We start from the raw sequence: 18,389 nt of genomic DNA, 5'->3' as shown, positions 1-18,389 counted from the left end.
GGATTTACTCGAACTGAGCATTACACGCCTCTTTTCTACAGAACTGGTGTGGCAAGTACAACCGTAGTCGAGCCTTCATCAGTGCATGGGTGGGGAAAAATATACCTAGTTTCTTGTAAATGCAATGGTGAAGTGATGGTAGTCTGATCAATGTAGTTTGAAAATGAGGTTCAAAGAGAGTGCAGAATCATATTCTTTGGTTGTCACTTGGTACTAAGGATCACTAAGGTACTAACGTCACAGTGTTAAAATGGACACATAGTGAGTTTGTGAAAAAAAATAAAGGGGTAAATATAATATGTACCCTAGCCTGTCTTTACTTACCGAAATGTTCAAAGCTGAAATTTAAAAAAAAAAAAAAAATGAGTTTGGCCCCACTATGTTGGTCTGGTCGACGCAGTGCCAAAATGCACGGGCGCGGCCCCGCCACTCGGAAGGACACGGGGACTTTTACCCGCGATGTTTCCAGCCTGCCTGGACCAGTGTGTCCCTCTTTTAACAGAACGACCCGTTTGATGATAGCGAGTCGCCCGCCATAGCACAGCGCGCCACCCTCAAGCGGTCCACCACCCAGCCTCCAGGAAGTATATGCAGTAGTGGAGCGCCACAAACGACGCGCTGCTGACGGCAAGGTGGCTTTTCAGTTCAGACTGGGAAGGAGTTGTGAAACGCCACTTGGCAGAAAGGTGGCCCAGAATGTTTCATTGAGAATAGGCTAGGGGAAGTCCGAGGGAAAAGATGAACGGGTAGGGGGGAAAGCAGAAGGAGTTAGGTGGGGGTGACAGATAACTTGTAAAAGAAAGTTTGAGTATACATGTCATTCAACATTCTCCTTAACAATGTAGATGAATAACTGCTGTCTATGATGTCGGTATTCCAGATGTATGAATAGCCGCTGTTATCAAGTACTTCCTTTACATGATGTATCCAGTTTTTCCTGCGGCTGTTCTCTGGTAAATATTGTTGTGACTGAAGTGCATCTACTTGTAACGGATGTGAAGACATATTTAATTGTCTGAGTCGAAGCCAATATTTGACTATACGGACTGAAATATCTAGATCAACTGGGTATATACCAAGCTCCGCTCTACACGCCGAGTTACTATAACTTCTTTGTACTCCAAGAATATTTTTTACAGAATCTATTCTGGATTATTTCAATGGGACAGTTATCATTCAGATAATCCTTGCCCCTAATCTCACAACCGTATAACATAATGGACTTGATACATGCATCATAAATTCTTATACAAGGCCTTCGGAGACAGAGATGAACGGAATAATGGCTTGAGACTAAAAAGAGCTTTCCGTGCTTTTTGGGACAATTGCTTCTTGGCGGTAGTAAAAGTGCCTGACGAAGACAGTGTCAAACCTAAATAACAATAAGAACTTGTGATTTCGATGATCTCCTGGCCAAAGAAAAAGCTGACGGCCTTGAACAGGCGTCCTGTTTTGTTGAAAATTATAACTTTTGTTTTTTTCAGATTAACCTGTAATTTCCAATTTGTGCAGAACATGTTAAGTTTGTCCAGAGCACCTTGTAGTTCCTTTTCAGTCTCTGAGAATATTACCACGTCATCAGCGTAAAGTAAACATGAGCAGACAAATTGTGTAATGTTGGAGGTGCACAGTCAGGATTATCTAGTTCTTTAACAAGGTCATTTATAAACAGGGTGGGGCTGAGATTGCAGCCTTATAACCCCTCCAAATTTGGTGATCGTACAGTAAGCCGTTAAGAAAATATGAAGGGGGGTCGAATTCCAACTTTTTGACTCTAGCTCTAACCCGACGTGGTGCTTTTTTTTGGCTTTCTTTTTTTTTCAGAATGTTCTCCTATTATTTATTTATATGGTCGTACTTTTGTAATTAAAATGTTGCTTTACATAAGATTTTGCTTCTTGTAACACACACAAACACAGTGAGTTTTTTTTCGTATCACTCTATTTTGGCGCTATGTCTGTGTATTCGATGGGAATCATTAAGCGACAGTGCTAATTCGAGATTATTGTTGTAACATTACAGATCTACTGCGTACTATGTTTTCTAATTAAAAAGTATGCATATAGACTGCGTGCTCAGTCAGTTAACCCTATTCAGACCGAGTTTTGGTCTGTTTTTTTATGAAACCGTGGCGGTCTGTCAACCGAAGGGAAGGGGAGGGGACATTATTTCCCCTAGATTTAAAAGAGTTTTAGACGACTCCGAACGTACAAGTTGAGTACTAGTGAACTTAATAAAATAACCAAGCGTTTCGTGTTTGTGTATGAAAAATAAGCCTGTTTTCTGCTTTTAAATGTTCGTCATTTTCGCGATTGGTGCCATTTTGTACCAAATTTGCCACGAGGGGGGGGGGGGGGCTTAGACATGTCAAAAACAATATAAAGAGCAAACGTCAGCTTTTTTAAAGCACTTGTTTGGATTGCCAATGATTTGTCAATTATATTTTGAAAAAAAAAAAACGCGGTAAAATGCAGCGATCAGCCCTCAGAGGATAGTTTATATGCCAAGTCTTTCTGGCCGTTTGCTGCCATAACATACTATCGGTCACAAAGGAAAAGTGTGTACATTCTGCAGTTGAGAGTCATACATATTTGCTATTTGAATGACGCTTGCGGTTTGAGCATTTGAGCTATTAACTCCCTGCCAATTGATTATTACGTAGATTGAGGTGCAATGACCTCTCCTACAAATATTGAAAGTCAAGCCACGTTAAGTTGGCTGTGAACAACACTCGCTTGACAATCTCGCTTGACAATAGACCCTTAAATAAATGTGAACAAGGATAACCCACGGCCAAGACAAGTTGTTGTCAGACTTCTTCGGTACAAAGACAAAGAACTCATCCTAAACCGGGCAAGATCTCACCTCAAGAACACACCAATCTACATCAATGAAGACTTTTCCGAAGCTGTAAGGAAACGACGAGCAGAACTTCTGCCGGAGTTGAAAGCTGCTAGAAGTCGCGGAGAGTATGCTGTTCTGAGCTATGACAAACTGGTCATCCGGAAAAAAACCAAACCCTAACAATTTAGTAGCTTCATGATTTTGTTGATTGTGTACTTATTATTCTGAAATATGAAGGTTATATACGTCTATGTCTAGTCATATTTTGATATAGAAAAGCAAGGAACTCAGACAACAGGAAAACAAGGAAAGCAATCTTCATGTCTAGAAATGCTTGAAACTGATTACCTATTGTTTAACCCTTTTTCGTTGAACGAAGATAATGAAACTGATTCAAAACACACAGATGGTTGGGACCCTGACATAAATTTCTTCAACAATACTAAGAACAATTCATGCCAATATTACACTGATGACTCTTTTAAAACATTGTGTACAGACTTGTCTTATGCGTCTTCAACGTTTTCACTGTTACATCTTAATATTAGAAGCCTTCCACGTAACTATAACAACTTCATACATTACCTTTCCACTCTTCAACATGAATTTTCAATCATTGGTCTCACTGAGACATGGCTACAAGAGTCTACTTCACATTTGTATGATATACCAAATTACGTTCCTGTACACAGTTGTAGATCTTCTAGAATGGGCGGGGGAGTGTCTATTTTATTACACTCCGAATTACAATTTATAGAACGTAAAGATCTTGTCTCTCAAGAGGAAGACGGACAGTTTGAATCAGTTTTTATAGAAATCCCTGCATCTCCCTCAACAATGGATAAAGGTCTTATAGTAGGCTGCATATATCGACCTCCAAATTCGGATATAAAGACATTTATCAGTCACGTTACCCTGACCTTAGATGCTATCGAAAAGGAAGGTAAAAACTGTTACTTGACCGGTGATTTCAATCTTGATCTTTTAAAAAATGAAAGTCACTCATTAACTGTAGAGTTCTTAAATGCTTTGTATTCATGTAGTTATTACCCAACCATCACCAAACCGTCAAGAATAACAAACTCATCAGCAACTTTGATAGATAACATATTAACAAACTCTTTAACGAATCAATGTACATCAGGTCTACTTGTTACAGATATATCTGATCATCTACCTATATTCCACATTATAAAACATACTTGTAATCAAGTTAACCCTCATCCGACCGTTACATTTTTACGACGAATCTGACCGTATGGGGTCATTTTTGACCCCATTTTGTTTTGCTCATAGACATATTTCTGCTGGCTTATTTTGTCATTTCTATGTATTTACTGTTTCACTAACCTATGAAAAATATTTTGACAAGTTTTGGTGTCAGTAGTTATTACTCATTATCATAATTTATGCAGAAAATGAGGAAAACCCAAATTTGCTCTGAAAATCTACCATACTAAACTTACTTAAACAATGTTTTGTTTTATCAATTTCTTAACAATAATTGTGATGATGCAATAATGCTGATAGCATAATAATGTTATTTAACAAGAAAAAATACAATATTTGTGAAAAGTAACGAATTTATTACTTAATTATGCACCATATTCCGCCATCTAAACACATACATACAATAACTCTTGTCTATTTTCCCGCAAAGATCTTTCTTGTAGGTTCCTTCTGCACATTCTGTCCATATATTGTTTTTTTAATTAATTAAAAACATTTTCACTTTCATTAGCATAGGTAATAAATGCGTATTATCATAAATCATGCAGAATGTCGAAAAACTGTGTTTTACACTTAAAATACTAAATTTCTTTCAAAATATTCGGTGTATACTCATCTAAGCAACTATAACCTGTTGCTGCAATAGCAGTAATAAGGAATGCCTGTTATTTTATTGAAATATCTTGATATTTATGTAATTAATGATTCATAATTGGCTGGGGTCATTTTTGACCCCACCGAACAAGACACAAACTTTCAGGTATAGCTTATACAATAATGGGCAAAATTCGGCGAAAAATTGGTAGATGTTGTAAGACATGTATACAAACAAATTCATGGAAGGAATTTTTTCTCTGATGAAAAATGTTGCTATGGCAGATCAAAATATACGCCTGGGGTCAAAAATGACCCCATACGGTCGGATGAGGGTTAAGAATGATGAGTGTGGAAAACGCAAACACAGAAAATTCAACAGGAGAAATATTGACAGATTTAAACATTTTCTGGCAGAAGAAACATGGGATGTTGTATATGATAGTACAAATGCAAATACTGCTTATGATAATTTCCAGCAAATCCTTAAATCTCATTTTGATACATGCTTCCCACTCTCGACAATTACAGCGAAGAAAAATATAAGCATCGACAAACCTTGGTTCACAACAGGTCTCCACAAGTCCTCCAAAACGAAAAATAGACTTTATAAAAAATATCTTAAGAACCCAACACCAATGAATTTACATACGTACAAATCGTACAGAAACAAATACAGCAGTCTGATTCGTAACTACAAAAGAAAATATTACCATGAACAATTTTCTGCTGCTTCCATGACCATACGTAAAACATGGAAACTAATTAATGAAATTCTAAATAGAAAAAAAGCCACTAATGCTCTTCGGAGTAGATTTATTGACGGGGAACTTGAGGTATCTGATCCAAAAGACATAGTTGAAAAATTTAATGATTTCTTTGTTAACATCGGCCCCAATTTAGCAAATGACATAGATGAAACAGGCATTTCTCCTTTACAATACATTCAAAATTCTTATCCATCTATTAGCTCTTTCGAAGAACCTACTTCAACAGAAATTAACGAGATTATTATGGATCTAAAAAATGAAGCCCCTGGTCAAGACGAAATAGTGCCGCGCTCTTGAAACAAATTGTTCCTGAAATTTTAGAGCCAATAACCCATATTTTTCAAATTTCATTAGGAAATGGAATAGCACCAACAGACCTCAAATTAGCAAAGGTTTTACCACTGTACAAAGCTGGGGATCCTTGTGTTTTCACCAACTATCGCCCAATATCAATCTTACCGGCCTTTTCAAAAATTCTGGAAAAATAGTATACAAACGGATAATGAATCACTTAGAAGATAATGATATATTATATACTCATCAATATGGATTTCGCAAAAAACATTCTACATACATGGCACTCTTACAACTAGTTGACAAAATAACCACATCTTTAGAAAATAACGAATACACTATAGGAATATTTCTGGATCTTTCAAAAGCCTTTGATACTGTAGATCACAACATACTTCTTAAGAAACTATTCAAATATGGATTTACCGGCTCAGCTCTTCACTGGATAACAGACTATTTGACTAACAGAAAACAATACGTGTCCAATCTAAATAACATTTCCTCCCAAAATGTCCTCACTTGTGGTGTTCCACAAGGGTCCATTCTTGGCCCGCTCTTATTTCTTATTTATGTTAATGACCTCGCATGTGTATCAACCAAATTATTTGCCCTCTTATTCGCGGATGATACCAACTTATTTATGTCCGATATAAATTTTGAAAAATTAATGACAATTGTTAATGATGAATTGTATAAAGTTAATCAATGGTTCAAGACGAATAAATTGTCAATGAACGTAAAAAAAACAATTTCATTATCTTTGCAGGAAGGAACAAGAGGTATGATAGAGAAAAAGCTAAAATCTATATAAACGGCAAAGCTATCAAACAAGTAAGTCATACCCGCTTCTTAGTAAAATAATTGACGAGAAACTTTCATGGAAGATCGAAATTAATAGTGTTTGCAATAATATTTCGAAAAACATAGGCATTATAAGAAAAGTAAAAACCTTGATTTCACGAAATATACTCATGACTCTGTATTACAGTTTGATTTACCCTTACTTAACTTACTGCAATATTATATGGGCTAGCACGTACACTACATCAAACCTCTTTACCTCCTTCAAAAGCGCTTTGTACGAATTGCGGGCAATGCCACCTTCACAGCACACACAACATCTCTCTGTGATGACTTAAATGTTATGACGGTATTTGATATCAACAAATTTCAAGTTGCCATATTTGTACATAAAATTGTCCACAATAGTTCTTTCCTACCACAGCAATTTAGATGTCTTTTTAATTTCAATTCAAATTCAGATTTTCACCACCACTACACAAGACAGCAGAATCTTTTAAGACCAGTTAAAGCAAAATCTTGTCTAAAACAACACACAATAAATTTTAGAGGCCCCACCATCTGGATTAATTTAAGTTAAGTCCAACAATGCTGCTTATCATTACCCAGGTTCAAAAAGCTTGTTAAGATTGATTGCATCACACACCCAAGCTTTTACCTGATTTGTTTGATTTCCTTGTTTCCTTGTTTTTCATATTAGTTTTTGGTTGATTTTGGTAGTTGACAGCTAATGATTCTTAAAAAATTAGAGATCCTACCCTTTTTCTCAAATCCCAAGTTACTTGTATATGTTTTGTCTATTTTGTTTTGTATTTATTATTTCATTTGATCATTTGTAATACAACTTCTATTCCATTAGTATATTTCACATGATGATTTCAACTTATGTGCATTTTTCGTTCACTTTTATTATGTATAATTATTATTTCTGCAACTTATTTCTGGGGGAGGCCAAAGAAAAGCCACATAGGCTTCTGCCCACCCCCCGCATGTTCTTCATCTCTGTATAGACATTTGTTTTTAAGCCATGCTATTATGTGCGAATAAGAAAGAAAGAAAGAAAGAAAGAAAGAAAGAAAGAAAGAAAGAAAGAAAGAAAGAAAGAAAGAAAGAAAGAAAGAAAGAAAGAAAGAAAGAAAGAAAGAAAGAAAGAAAGAAAGAAAGAAAGAAAGAAAGAAAGACTGCAAATGCCGAAACTTTCGCGGTGTTTTTTTATGGCAGTAAGGGACTACAGTGCGTTGCGTTACCTCGAACGTAAAACCAACGCGAAATGTACTTTTTCCGCCACCGTAAAATTAAATCCCTCCGAACTTAATTACCTTTACAGTAATTGCGAAATGATGTCGAAATACATATTTTGTGCTGTGTGTAGAAATTATAACGTTGGTAGTTAGTGATGATTTATGTAGACACCAGTGATTTTTTTTTGGGGGGGGATTCCTTGTAGTGAAAGCGTTAATGGTCATAATCATCAGTATCAAAATGTACCTCCTGATATGTACCATTTTTAACTGGTTCGCACTCATCATTGTTCTCACCTCTGTACCATTTATCTAAGTTAGTATACATCTTTCTGGTATTGGGGCATATCCCCAAGAGCTTTCTACATAAGTTGCACCAGACTCCATCATCCAACGGGATAGTTTTAGGAGGGTTAGTCTTCCATTTAAAGTATTGATTGTACATCTCTGTGTCCGTGTCAAGTAGTTTTAGATAATTAGCTAAAGACTTTGGTGATTCAAAGTCATCCACGTGTATAAAGGAGTTTGGAGGAGTCAAGTATTCGTAGTCTTTTTTGGGGGCTCCCAGCACAACTGGAACAACATTATTACCAAGAGCATGTCGCCAAAATTTTTCCGTTATATATTGTTTACACTTCATGTTTTCAAACGCAAGGTAGAACTTATATTGCCTAATATGTCTCACTGTGCATTGGAAGTCTTGTTTGTCACAGACAATCCTTCCACATTTACCAAAAATATCAACATGTATATGCTTGAGTAATTCCTGGGCATACAGAATACGATGAGCTCTCGATGAACATTTACTGATAAACCAGACGGCAAGCTTGGTTTTTCCTAAAGAATAGTCTGTATTGGGATCAAGATCAGCACCCTTGAGTCTCTTGTACACCAAATGTTGAGATCCCCAGGCGCCGGACACGTCGGAGTCAGGTCTGTATGTAATAGTCCAATTGAAGACAGCGCTATAAGAGTTCAAATTTATTTTAAGATAATTGGGGCATTCAGAAATGAGCCAGATCCAATATTGGTGTTGAAAACGTGTTTGTGGCATTTCTGACATCTGGTACGTCAGTGGAAGTTGACTGTTTTCAAAGATAACAGCATCGGCCGTGCGAATATTTTCTGCGTTTGTCGTAAATGTACACTGTGGCAGCGTGGGGCACAACTTGCCTTCCTTTCCTGGCATGTACACGTTTAAATGTTTTTTCCACATTTTGGTCCAGAAAACGACTGTCTTCGTCAAATCTACATTGAACTGTTCGCCATTTACTGAGTCATTCCAGACGGAATAAAACTTTGCCTTGGAATCAACAGAAGGGTCAGCTGCTATGTTAGCAACACATCTTGACATGATATCTCTTGACGGTACTCCCGAAGCAGGGGTTTGAGTTGAGTCATACAGATTTACACCGTAAATATCATCACGTTGCCATGTCATATAAAACCACAGGAACACAGCGGTACAAACCGATATAGCATAAATGTTATATTTATGACGTCTTGGGATCATTTTTAAGGTTTCTTACGGTACCTTAATAAACACTTTTAGAGACTTCTGATCCGTAGATTCCGTTGACTCCTTTATGCTTGCTTCGATTTAAATGCAGCCCAGCTTGCATTCTGTGGAAAATTAGACAAAATTCCTGTAGACGCCTGAAATACAATATAGATTAGATTATAATTTAAAACTATCTGGCATTACTAAAATCAGTGAACCTATATTTTTTAACTAAGATGGCAGCGGATTTTAGTCCAAACGCGTCATTTAAACACGTATGCAGGCACCTAAATCGATCGCAAATACACACACACACACACACACACACACACACACACACACACATATACACACATACACACACACACTGATTTTTTTCTAAATCGAGTAAAGACTGTTGAATACAAATATTAAAGAAAACATACTTACCTATGTTATTTAGAGAATGGTTTGGGCTAAAACCCTTTATGCCAAGCTGCTCAATGGTCATTTAAACTTGTCGCAAATTCTTGCTATATAGCTGTCTCAAGTACATAAGGGCGTTGGCAAACCGCTGCAACCGACACGGGCCTATGAGAACTTGCTGCCCAATGTGCGAAACGGCGCGGATGAACTAAGGTCTAAAGTCTAATTTAAACTTTGACCTGGGCATTACCAGTGTTGTTGAAGGGGTGTTCTCGTGCAGAATTATATTTCCAGAATTAAAATAACCCGTTTACTAATAAAATAGTTATCGAACATACAGAAGTACGAATGTACCTTTTTTGCATGTTTATATGACAAGGTCTATATAGTATTTGTAGATACATAATCATTTAATTTACCATTATTAACATTGTCAACAAAAATTTGCATATTTCAAACCTAGACCTGGATTTCATAAGAAATCGTCATTCAAGAATCGACATATATCAAACGTATTGTCAACTTTTACTTACAAATAATGAAACTCTTGAAAGAGGCTAGAGCAAGCAAGCAACATCATTTGGCAAATTAAGGGGACAAAAAATACGTATCATATAAAAGTCTGAAAACTTAATTTTGGTTAATAATAACCTTAATCACTTAATGGACTGCTTTATGAATCGGTAATAAGGTGGCGTTTTCTTCGCATCTATTTGTATGTATTTATGTGTGTATGAGTGCGTGTTGGTGTGCGTGTGCGTGATTCAAACAAATCGTAGATGGATCCTTGTGATATTTAGCAGGTTTAACCCTCAAACACCCGAGTTGGGTCCGTTTGGACCCCAGGCGTACATTTTGCAGTGCCATTTGAACATGATTGGTTATGGCAGTGCGGGTGATAATATTAAAGTGGGGGGATGAACGTTGCTATCACAGTACCAGTGTACGTGTATAAACCAGGATTATTTTCATGTAAACGACAATCCTTTCGCTACGAAAAATACGTAGCGTACTGCCTTACAGAATGCAGATTTCGAGATAACATCTCTTTGTGTTTACATCTGCTTTGATCGCCCGAGAAATTTCATCAAATACGTACACTTTTAGAGGAGGATTAGCCGTGTACTGAAGGTTATACACATGCTCCGGACAAGGACTTTACTTCCGGCTGACGTGCTGTGTTTAATCCGACATACAAAGCATTATTTTTGACACGAAAATAAAGCATTTTACTCAAATTTAGCTATGCAGTATGTTTTAAATGTTTATGAAAGCTGTTTCTCTCGGAACATTGTTTCCTCTATCATACTTATTATGGCTTGAGGTCCCCATATCTGTTTAGACTAGGTCTTACAGTGTTTGGCACCAAACCCGAAATAAAATTCGGATGCGCCTGCTTGATTATAGCCTACAGGAAATAGTTTTCTAATTCCTATGCCATGGAATTACTTCAACTGGTTAAAACTTACAGGGCAATCTGTGCAAATGTTCTTAGTTGCTAGTTCTTCAACAACACTGGTAAGATTGCAGGGACAACTGAGTGGAAGCCTGTGATTCTCAGAAGTGAAAGACAAAGCATTCAATTTTTTTCAAACTTTAATAAACATCATTCCTATATTCAGGAGCTATTGCTGCCTTTGAGTGCTAATCATTTCATCAGCTTTCTATCATGATTCAAGTCCCTATCGATCATCGGTGACTGTTCATAATATGACTCATACATACATACATACAATTTCCACAGCAGCTATCACTACAACATTGTGATGAGAGTAGATCTAGACAGAATAAAGGTGGATGATTTTTAGGTAAGGTTACTATTGTGCGATAGCACATTAAGTACCAAAATACTCAGTCTGACAATATCAGAAAACCAGTAAGGAATGACATCGTAGATGTAGAACTAGAAGTAGATATGGGTAGGTCTAACTTGCCTTGTGTGCTGAATATTACAGTTACATTTATTCACTATGACTTCTACGAACACAGCTGAATGGTGTTGATGTATAGGGAATGGCTGCCACCCTTAAGGCTACAAATGGCAGCTACAAATTGCAGACTGAACAGATACACATACAAGAACAGATACTGTAGTTCTCCTGTCGCATACACATAATTTGGTCAATGTTCCAACAATACCAAAAACACATAGATGTTTCTAAATTGTTCTAAATAAAGAGATATTTGTACCATTACTTTCCCAATGTTTCCAACATATCCAGATAGGTTCAAACATGTTCAAACTATCATTTTCAATTGTTTGAACAATTTAGAACTTTAGTGACTGAAATGTTCTTTTACTTACAAACTCAATACAAGTATCATTTCAAAACCCTCTCGGTGACTCGGAATTGACCTTTTTGTTACTCTTTTGTTAGTTATTCACTTCTTGTAATAAACATTAGCATCACAGTTTTTGCAGGTTGTCTGTCCGGTTATTATCTTCCCTTTCTTACTCACAGCAATATAATTGTTTGTGCCACAGTTGTCACAAGAAGCTCTTTTAAATTTAGAATGCTTTCCAGGCAGTTCTGTTCTTTTGTGAACTTGTTTCACCTTCATCCTTTTCTTTCTAGCAGGAATGGCAGGGACGTCTGGAAGCACTGGGGTGTTTGAAGATGTTGCTGAGGGGTTGTCAGAAAGCTCTGAGGTGGTAGATGTTGCTGCGGGGTCCTCAGGAAGCTTTGAGGTGGTAGAAGATGTTGGTTTGTGCCTTCTTGCTGCTATGTTGCGACATTGAATTGTTTTTAAGAGTCTCGAAGATGCCACCCTCTCATCTTTACTCTGTGGTTTCTTAATAGTCGTACTTGTCAGAAGATTACGCAGTGACACTTCAACGACATCGGTTGTCTGTTTACACTGGTACTCGGTCATTTCATCCACACTGCTTTCTAACATTTCATCCACAGCATGATTTAGTTTGGTTAGCTGTGATTTTAGGTGATCTTTCGGAGCTACTGTTTGTGTGACCATGGATCCGGAATGGCTCTCAGCTGCCTCTCCACTGATATGTTACTAGTATTCAATTCTGGTGGCATTATTACAGACAGCCTGTCAGGGTGGTACTGCTCCACAAACTTCTGGCCTGCCAGAAGATGTTTACACCTTTGACCTTTTCTTGCATTGTCCTCACAGCTGCAGTACAGTTCTTTGAGACTTACAGTGTATGACTTACCAGGGACATGCTCACTCTTAATATGCAAGCAAAGAGTGGAAGGGTCACAAGCTTGATGATGGATCGGTCTCGCTTGTACGCAGTGATGTAAAGTTCAGCGAGTTCATGGCGTCTACGCTCTGTTTGGGTGGTCTGTTTGGTGTTGAAGCCAATGTCAGCCTCATGTTTTTTTTTTTTTTCATAAAAGGCAACAGTTGTCTGTCCACCATCAAAGTTTCCATTCCTAGAATGTCCAATCAAGGCATCGAGCAACCTATCAACACGGTGATTCGCCTTCCCATCAAGTATGGTATACTTAATTGTCATCCATTCCCTTTCAACAAGATTTGTTGTGTCTTGGTTACCGTGCGGGAACATACGGCCTGCTCTGACCCACATGGAGAGCCACTCCTCACAGTCCCAGCCTTTCAGATACTGTACAATCACTTTAGACTGTGGTTTGAAGTCAGCAATGAGCTGTTCTTCTTCCTCTTGATATTTCTCCCATGTTGTAGCCATCATAACAGTACGTAGTCCTGGGCTGCAACATCCACTGGTAGCCTAGGAAGTAAGTTTTCAGTCCAAGCTGTCTTGGTGTGAAACCAACAGAGTAACATGCGACACTTCACCTGTTCACCTCCCTCCCATGACAGGGGATCATCCTTCACAGCATTCCAAATCCCTTTTTTCTCAGTTAGAGACTTGTCGATTACGATTGCATTTGGTCTTACTTGTAGTTTCTGGAAAACGGCTTTGAACCCTGCCTCTAGTCCAATCTCCTCTTGCGGTCCATTCTCAGCTGAAGTCAGGAGGAAGAATATAGGTATGCCCTCTCCATTCTGGTTGGGTACAGTGGCTGCATAGAGTGGTCCAAATGTCGAGTCGACACTCCAAGCGCTGTTTGGACTGAAACGCTCGGCCATTTTTTGCTGCCATTCAGTCTGCAAGACTGCAACAAATGGGGGGTTCTCCTTGTCATCATACTTCTGGAAAAATAAGCATTTTCCCTGCGCCTGATACTCTTCCAATTTCTGATAGGTGCTGAGCCAGTCATTATCGGTGAGTCTGTTTTGTCGTCTCCGTTCATACTGCAAACAGACTAGCTCTTTGCGTGTGGGGACCTCTCTGTACCTGCATCTGTCAACCTCCCCTATGGTGCCTGAGTTCAGAGCAGTCTGAATGATATTCACTGTCTTTTGTATGCTCAGACCTGCATCTAGACAGTCAGTAGCAATGCATTGGACACGCTCATCAACAGGAAGCCATCTCTGATCCTCAGCTGACCCTGGGGTGTGATTAGTGTGCATACCACGTAGGTAGATCTGTACAGGCAGAGTTGTATCAGCAGGCACCACAGCTCTGACGTGGAATTTGCAACCAACTTTCTTGGAGGCTTGTCTTTTTCGCTTTATTGTGCGTTTCCGGGTTGGGGCACCACTTCGATGACATGCAAGCATTTTCTCAGTTGCTTGATAGACGGTGCCGTCAGCACTTTTGCATGTGCGCTCGTTCAATCCTTTAATCACTCTCAGATGCACACTGTACTGCTTGGAGATGTCCTCAATGTGTGCATCAAGTTGATCATGTGGGACCTTGTAGGCTTGATAGTCATTGTTTGACAGTCTTCTGCCACGTTCAAGGGGACTTGAAGACCTCCCTCTGGGTGTCAAGCCAAATTGGATGAACAAGTTGAATTTAGGGGTACTAGACTTCATTACTTGATATGTCGTCATCATTCTCGTTACTTGAGCTGCCACTGCTGCCCTCATTATTTGACAAGTCTCCTTGTGCTGTGCTGTTCCCGACACTTCTTTCAACAGACACATCTGAATTGTAATAACCCTCGCATTCCTTGAACAACTGGTGAAACACTTTCTGTGTGATGCCATAACGAGTCCCGTTTGTTTGGTATGCAGCTGATATCTGAAAAAGACAAAAATGACATGTTTTAATGACGATGCAAAAGCCAAAGATTGCAGGATGCATGGTGGCTGTGAGCACAGATGATAAGCAAACTTTTAACAAAGAGGACTGGTCATGATGAGCAGAAGTACCACATCAATGTCACCAACTGCAGCTACTAGTACTGTAGTGCAAGGATGGCATCCTACCATTCAACACAAAGGAGTTATGATTGACATTTCCCCCACTTGTTTCATGCAAATTTCATCCCTAATTTTATTGGCAAATCACCTAGCCATCCTTAACTAGGTTACTTATTACCAGTGGTAAGTAAAATATGTCCATTATTTCTTTGATTATTGTGTTTTCAAGATGGTGTTTGATAACTTGGCAGGTGAACATGAAGGAGGAACATCTTAGGACATGCAGGCTTCCCCAATTGCTTATGCAAATTATGTCAATCTATTTCTGTTCATGTGCAGACCTGTTCCCATTGGGCTGGGACATGGTGTCTGGAAGTGACATCATGTGTAAGAGGCATATAGGGTCTCTCTGGTGCAAAAATCAAATGCTAAACAAGCAACAAGCCTTTTCTGCTAACTTGCACTGTTTTATATTTCCACGTTTCCGCTGAGTAACATTTTAAAACTTTTCCATCTTTTCTTGCAATAACTGTATGGCTGTTGCTCTTCTGCAAGATATGGACAAAACAAGAAGATGAGTTTTCTTTAATGTCAATTAGGCATTAGACAGAGTCACATCAAATTACATGTTATGTGTTTCACCTGGTGTATAGACAAAGCTAACAAACCATACATACCTGTAAGATATCTCACCTGGTCTATAGACAAAGCTACCTCACTATACACACCTGTAAGGTATCTCACCTGGTGTATAGACAAAGCTAACAAACCATACATACTTGTAAGGTATATCACCTGGTCTATAGACAAAGCTACCTCACTATACACACCTGTAAGGTATCTCACCTGGTCTATATACAAAGCCACCTCACTATACACACCTGTAAGGTATCTCACCTGGTCTATAGACAAAAAAACCTCACCAAAAAGGTGTCTAAACAGAGATACCTCACCTTACTTACCTGTAAAGTGTCTCACCTGTTGTCTAGAGAGAGAAACCTCACCAAACAGGTGTCTAAACAGAGAAATCTTACCTTACTTACCTGTAGCATGCTCACCTGGTGTCTAAACAGAGATAACTCACCTTAGTTACCTGTATGGTGCCTCAACAGGTGTCCAGACAAAGATACCTCGCCTTACTTACCTGTAAGGTGTCTCATCTGGTGTCTAGACAGAGAAATCTCACCTTACTTACCTGTATGGTGCCTCACAGGGTGTGTAGCCAAAGATCCTTCCCCATACTTACCTGTAGCATGCTCACCTGGTGTCTAAACAGAGATAACTCAGCTTACTTACATGTAAGGTGCCTCACCTGATGTCTAGACAGAGATACCTCGACTTCCAGTGTGACAAAATTGCATATAAAACTTAACAAACATTCTACGTGATTGTTACCTCTACGTATATCAGAAATGTTGGTCTGTAGAATACAACATCCCACTAGCACTTGTAAGGCGTGTCACCTGGTCGACAATCAACACCTAACCATACTTGCATGGAAAGTTTTACACCTTGTCTCTGGATAAAGATGCCTCACCTAACCAACCTGTGCAATGTCATTGTATTTCTAATGACCGTTGTAAATTAGAATTGCACATAAATTTCATAACTTCCACAAAACTGGACTGAGAAAAGGCTGATGCAAGAAAAACTGTCTTTTGGCCAAAATCTCTTTCCTTCCAGTACACGATGAACATAGAGAAAATTTCTTTCTCGTTAGATGATAATGCTACAGTAAGGGCCTCCTGTTTATTGAAAACAGCTTCTGCCATTGGATTTAACTTATTTTAAGGGATGACAGTGCAGCCAGAACAGCCATGGATATTGTTGACATATTCCAACTTCCCCACATTCACAGACAAACAGAAATCCACTTTTCTCTTGAAATTGCAGAACCCACAAATTGTAGAAAACGTGGGGCTTTTCGTTTCCCTCTGCTTTCAGAGCTTTTTGTCTGCTTTCAAAAAAGAAGTCAAACCAAACATGTTTAGAAATATCTAACACTAGACTAGAATAAGAGTAGAATTTTGATTGTAACTGTCCATTGTCACTTGTATATCTCCTATGTTTATGCCATGTAATTGCAATTAGCCCTAGGGCATGGACTTGCAAAATAAACTTCATTGTTGTACTCAGGATTAGAATCCTGGGTTTGAGTTTTGACGTCACTTCCGCCTTGGTCCCAGCCAAGTGACTCCTACATTTGTGTATGGAATTCCTATAATTCAACATCAAGGCGACATGGATTTTCCCTCCAAATATGCCTTTTTGTCTTTAATTATGCAAATTTGGTTTCACTCAGTACTTTGTTGTGCTCATCTTTAATCACACATGCAGTGATCACTAATCACTTACATCTGTTCATCTATTCTCAACTTAAACCTTGTGAAAGAGGTGTGTAAGACCAGCATAAACAAAATGTTTTCTCTGTAAAGGCAAATAGGAAGGAAAAATAATATAATTATCTGATACATCATAGATTCAAATGAACAAGAAGGTCATATTATGTTATTGTAAACACCAGCACAAACAATATGTATAGGAATTATAATCACCTGATAAATCATTATATTACATTCAATTGGAGTAGGCAAGGAGGTTATTGGACTACACTGTAGGTCATGCCACAAGTACTGATGGTGAAGGCTACGCTATCACATAACGTTACACACAAACTAACCTGTTTCCATGTCTCGGTCCACGAACGGTGCGATGTTTTGTCTGCCTGAACGTGACACTTGAGGAAAGTACAGCGAGCGGCATCCGACTACATTATAGCCAGACTGGGTGCGGCTTTGTGGGCAAGGAATCCCCCTTCCATAGTCAACTTCTCTCTGATTTCCAACCACTTCTGTTGGTGGCCTGTCGGCGACAGTTTGTTCCGACTTGGGAAGTTCACATCTGCGTTAGTGATCTCAGTTTCCTCCGGACAGTACGATTCTCGGATTGTCCACTCCATGAGCAGCAAAGCGCTGCTGTTGAATGCGTAGAATTTCATGTCTATTCGCGTAAAGTTTGTCAGTTCAAGGACAAGACAGCAGGTCAAACATGGCGGCCTGGCAGGCTGAGAAAATTGAACTAAGCGCGGGAAAGGGTGGGTGTGGCCGAAATGACGCGCGCCTATTGGTTCTCGTCAGGATAGCGGAAGATCGGAATATAAGGTTCCGGCCGGGGGGAGGGGGGTTCTCTTCCCCCCCCCCCCGGCGACCCCCCCTTGTAATTTCAAAAGGGCTTGGGTTACGATCACCAAATTCGGGGGAAAAATGTACCATTAATTGTTTATATTTCCTGTCATTTTAGTTTTATTACGACGTAATATGACGTAATTATGACGTCATAATGTCAACTTTGGGACTAAATATCCGTTATAAAACAAAACGATGACTATAAAGGGTAATTTATTGGTATCTAACTCTGTCAAGTTTTTGTTGCCAATGACGACGACACAGAAAACGACGTTATTTGTCCGCAAACTTGGATCGACAAGCTGGAATTTTCTACAATACGTTT

The 18,389-nt window shown here is 38.8% G+C and overlaps 1 protein-coding gene across 1 annotated transcript; it reads right to left on the bottom strand.

The window, feature by feature from the left end:
• Positions 1-7,748: 7,748 nt before the first annotated feature.
• Positions 7,749-9,838, bottom strand: LOC118425677 (glycoprotein 3-alpha-L-fucosyltransferase A-like). The gene is made up of 2 exons (XM_035834703.1): positions 9,705-9,838; positions 7,749-9,430 (listed from the first exon to the last, which is right to left on the bottom strand). The coding sequence occupies exon 2, from the start codon at positions 9,285-9,287 to the stop codon at positions 7,989-7,991; it is 1,299 nt and encodes a 432-aa protein (XP_035690596.1). The 5' UTR covers positions 9,288-9,430; positions 9,705-9,838; the 3' UTR covers positions 7,749-7,988.
• Positions 9,839-18,389: the final 8,551 nt, after the last annotated feature.

Source organism: Branchiostoma floridae, chromosome 1, assembly GCF_000003815.2.
Source record: "Branchiostoma floridae strain S238N-H82 chromosome 1, Bfl_VNyyK, whole genome shotgun sequence".
Taxonomy (NCBI): Eukaryota; Metazoa; Chordata; class Leptocardii; order Amphioxiformes; family Branchiostomatidae; genus Branchiostoma; species Branchiostoma floridae.
This window is presented reverse-complemented; position numbering and strand designations above follow the sequence as displayed.

Bases quoted from the DNA above. Each gene is read 5' to 3' on its own strand.
- LOC118425677 (XM_035834703.1), bottom strand. From the start codon at position 9,287: ATGATCCCAAGACGTCATAAATATAACATTTATGCTATATCGGTTTGT.